The 3,871-nt window shown below is 56.9% G+C and overlaps 1 protein-coding gene across 1 annotated transcript; it reads left to right on the forward strand.

The window, feature by feature from the left end:
• Positions 1-1,125: 1,125 nt before the first annotated feature.
• LOC116807567 (olfactory receptor 14J1-like) lies at positions 1,126-2,058 on the forward strand. Its single transcript, XM_032745924.3, has one exon. It carries the CDS (start codon positions 1,126-1,128, stop codon positions 2,056-2,058), a length of 933 nt encoding a protein of 310 aa, XP_032601815.3.
• The last annotated feature ends 1,813 nt before the right edge of the window (positions 2,059-3,871 follow it).

Genomic DNA, 3,871 nt, shown 5'->3' on the forward strand with positions numbered 1-3,871 from the left:
ACATTTACAGAGACTCCAGAACTGTGACTTTGGGTGGTCAGTCTCTCTGCTGGGAGCCTCCCAAAGGGCCTTCAGCCACTCCTCAGCCCTGGACAGCAGCAGCATCACCTCTGCAGGGCCCAGCAGGGCTCTCCTGAGCTGCCCTTGCCCAGCTGCACACAGAGCCTGCCCCAGCCAGGGCCCTGCACACAGGCAGGTTTCTGTAGGGCCGGGCCGAGGGCACACAGGGTGGGATGGGCTCTGTGAGCGCTGGCAGGGACAAGGCACCTCTCAGGAGGGGATGTCCAGGCCCAGGGAAATGCTCAGGGAAGCAGAGGGGGCTGAACAGAGCACTGCCGGGGCAGGAGGGCACTGTTGGTGTGTGGGAGGTGCCGGGCACAGCTGGGCACGGGAGCACTGTCCTGAGTGCCCAGCTGTCTCTGCCCTCTCAGGCACAGCACCACAACATCTTCTCTTGTTTCTGCACTCCCCTGATATTGTCACTGCTACCTGGGGCTCTCAGGGTGACTCTGGAATTTGCAGCAGCTGAGTCAGGCACTGCCCTTGGCATTCCTGCTAGGCAGGGGTGTCCATGGGAATGGGGTGTCCAAGCTTCCCTGGGACCTGTGGGGCTCTGGGCAAAGCAGTCCATGGGAAAGGGGAATGAGCTGAGCCCCTCCCTGAGATCCCCTCATGGGCACAGCCTGGGATCTCCTTGCTGTGCCCTTCCCAGCTCTGAGCTGCCCTCCTGGGTGCAGATCTGTGCCAGAGCCTCTGGGAGCTCCCTGAATGTCCCACGGGGAACTGCAGACCTGCCACGGCTGAGGAAAGTCTGCTGGGCTGGCCAAACGAGCCGTGAGTGTCCTTGGAACAAGGGGGTGCTGAGACCTTGCCCAGAGATCTTTGGAGAGGCTGAGACATTCAGCGATCCCTCTGCTCTGTGCAGGGTCTGGTTTATCCCAGGGTGAGCTGGGAGTGTGATCGTGCTCTGATTGCAGCCAGCGGTTTTCCCAGAGCAGGAACAAGGGTAGGTGCGTCCCAGCAGGACAGTCTACAGGGAATGGCTCAGGTTTGGCTCCAAGCAGCCTCTCCTGACTTGTCACTGTCCTTTCTCCATGAACAGGTGCCCATGTGCAGCCACAGCAAATGTCCAACAGCAGCTCCACCAGCCACTTCCTCCTGCTGGCACTGGCAGACACGCGGCAGCTGCAGCTCCTGCACTTCTGCCTCTTCCTGGGCATCTCCCTGGCTGCCCTCCTGGGCAACGGCCTCATCATCAGCGCCGTAGCCTGCGGCCACCACCTGCACATGCCCATGTTCTTCTTCCTGCTCCACCTGGCCCTCAGCGACCTGGGCTCCATCTGCACCACTGTCCCCACAGCCATGCACAATTCCCTCTGGGACACCAGGGACATCTCCTACACAGGATGTGCTGCACAGCTCTTTTTCCTTCTGATCTTCATGTCAGCAGAGTATTTCCTCCTGACCATCATGTGCTACGACCGCTACGTGTCCATCTGCAAACCCCTGCACTACGGGACCCTCCTGGGCAGCAGAGCTTGTGCCCACATGGCAGCAGCTGCCTGGGCCAGTGCCTTTCTCAATGCTCTCATGCTCACAGCCAATACATTTTCTCTGCCCCTGTGCCATGGCAATGCCCTGGGCCAGTTCTTCTGTGAAATCCCACAGATCCTCAAACTCTCCTGCTCCAAATCTTACCTCAGGGAACATTGGGTTCTTGTGGTTACTGTCAGTTCATCGTTGTGTTGTTTTGTGTTCATTGTTTTCTCCTATGTGCAGATCTTCAGGGTCATACTGAGGATCCCCTCTGAGCAGGGACGGCACAAAGCCTTTTCCACCTGCCTCCCTCACCTGGCCGTGGTCTCTCTGTTCCTCAGCACTGCAGTGTTTGCTCACCTAAAGTCTCCCTCCATGTCCTCCCCATCCCTGGATCTGGCCCTGTCAGTTCTGTACTCGGTGCTGCCTCCAGCCCTGAACCCCCTCATCTACAGCCTGAGGAACCAGCAGCTCAAGGCTGCAGTGTGGACACTGATGACTGGATGCTTTCAGGAACATTAAACTGCTGGCCAATTTCTGCAAATCACTTGTAATAAAAGTCATCTTTGATACTTCTTGTTCTTTTCCATTTGGAGGTTCTTTTTCTTTGTTTTACATTATGTTGTCCACAAGGAAATGTCATTGATTGTGCCATTTCTCATCTTTTTTCTCTCCACCTTCCCTGTGGCCCCAGACTCTGTCAATGAGGGTCTGTGCTCTTGGTGGCTTTCCAGGATCTAAAGGATCTCCCAGCAGAGTTTTCTGTAGAGATGCCCTTTTGTTGCCTTCTCTGGAGCTGCAGCAGCAATGTCTGTGTGCAGAGCTGGGGCAGATCCGTGCTGGCACAGCAGCTCTGCTCCTGCTGGCCACACCATTCCTGATCCAGGCCAGGAGCCATTGGCCTTCTTGGCCACCTGGGCACACGGCTGGCCCATGTCCAGCCTGCTGTCCATCAGTCCCTGCAGGTCCCTTTCTGCCTGGCTCATGTCCAGCCTGCTGTCCATCAGTCCCTGCAGGTCCCTTTCTGCCTGGCTGCTGTCCAGCCCCTCTGTCCCCAGCCTGTGGTGCTGCAGGGGTTGTTGTGGCCAAAGTGCAGGACCCGGCACTTGGACTTGTTAAACCTCACCTTGTTGGATTTGGGCCCTGGATCCAGCCTGTCCAGGGCCCTCTGCAGAGCCCTCCTACCCTCCAGCAGATCAACACTCACATCCACCTTGGTGTCATCTGCAAAAATGTCCTTGTTCCAAGGGCCCCTCAGCGTCACAATGTCCCTTTGGTTACACCAGGCCCTGCACTGTCACACTGGTCTCCTTGGTTCCATGGGGCCCCAAAATGTGACAATGGACTCTTTGGTTCCATGGGGCCCCAAAATGTGACAATGGACTCCTTGGTTCCATGGGGCTTCACAGTGTCACAATGTTCTCGTTGGTGCTGCAGTTTCACAGAGGCCCCTTGGTTCCATGGGGCCCCAGGGTGTCAAAAAGGCCCCATGGTCACATGAGGTCCCACACTGTCACAATGCTCTCCGTGGTTCCACAAATGCCCTCAGTGTCACAATGGACTCCTTGTTTCCATGAGCCTACACAGTGTCACAGTGGCCTTCCAGATTCCTGGAGGCCCCAGAGTGTCACAGTGGCCCCTTGGTTACACAAGGTCCTGCAGTGTCACAATGTCCCCAGGGTTCCATGAGGCCTGGCAGTGTCAGAACGGCCCCTTGGTTCACTGGGCCCTGGACTCTCCCAATGCTCTCCTTGGTTTCGCAGTGTCACAATGGTGAAACCCCTCGGTTACACGAGGCCCCGCAGTGCCACAATGGCCTCTGTGGTTCCACCAGGACCCAGTGTCACGGGGACTCCCTGGTTCCATTGGGCCCCAGAGCACCACAATGGAGCCCTGGTTCTATGGGGCTGCATAGTGTCACCATGGTCCTCTTAGTTCCACCAGGCCCTGAAGTGTCACAATGGCCCCAGAGTGTCCCAATCATCACAGAATGACAGAATCAAATAGGCTGGAAAAGACCTTTGGGATCATGAAGTCCAACCAGTGCCGTAATACCACCTTGTCACCCAGACATGCCACTAAGTACCAATGGAGAGGGACAGTGACTCTGCCACCTCCCCCCCTGGCCTGCCCATTCCAGTGCCCACTCACCCTTTCTGTGAAGAACTTCTTCCTCTTGTCCAGCCTAAACCTCCCCTGGTGCAGCTGAAGGCTGTGTCTTCTTGTGCTGCCCTCCAGCAGATCCACACTCACACCCAGCTTGGTGTCACCTGCAAATTTGGGGATGGTGGGCTCGATCCCCTCCCCCAGATCATCGGTGAAGATGTTAAACAGG

Source organism: Taeniopygia guttata, chromosome 16, assembly GCF_048771995.1.
Source record: "Taeniopygia guttata chromosome 16, bTaeGut7.mat, whole genome shotgun sequence".
NCBI lineage: Eukaryota > Metazoa > Chordata > Aves > Passeriformes > Estrildidae > Taeniopygia > Taeniopygia guttata.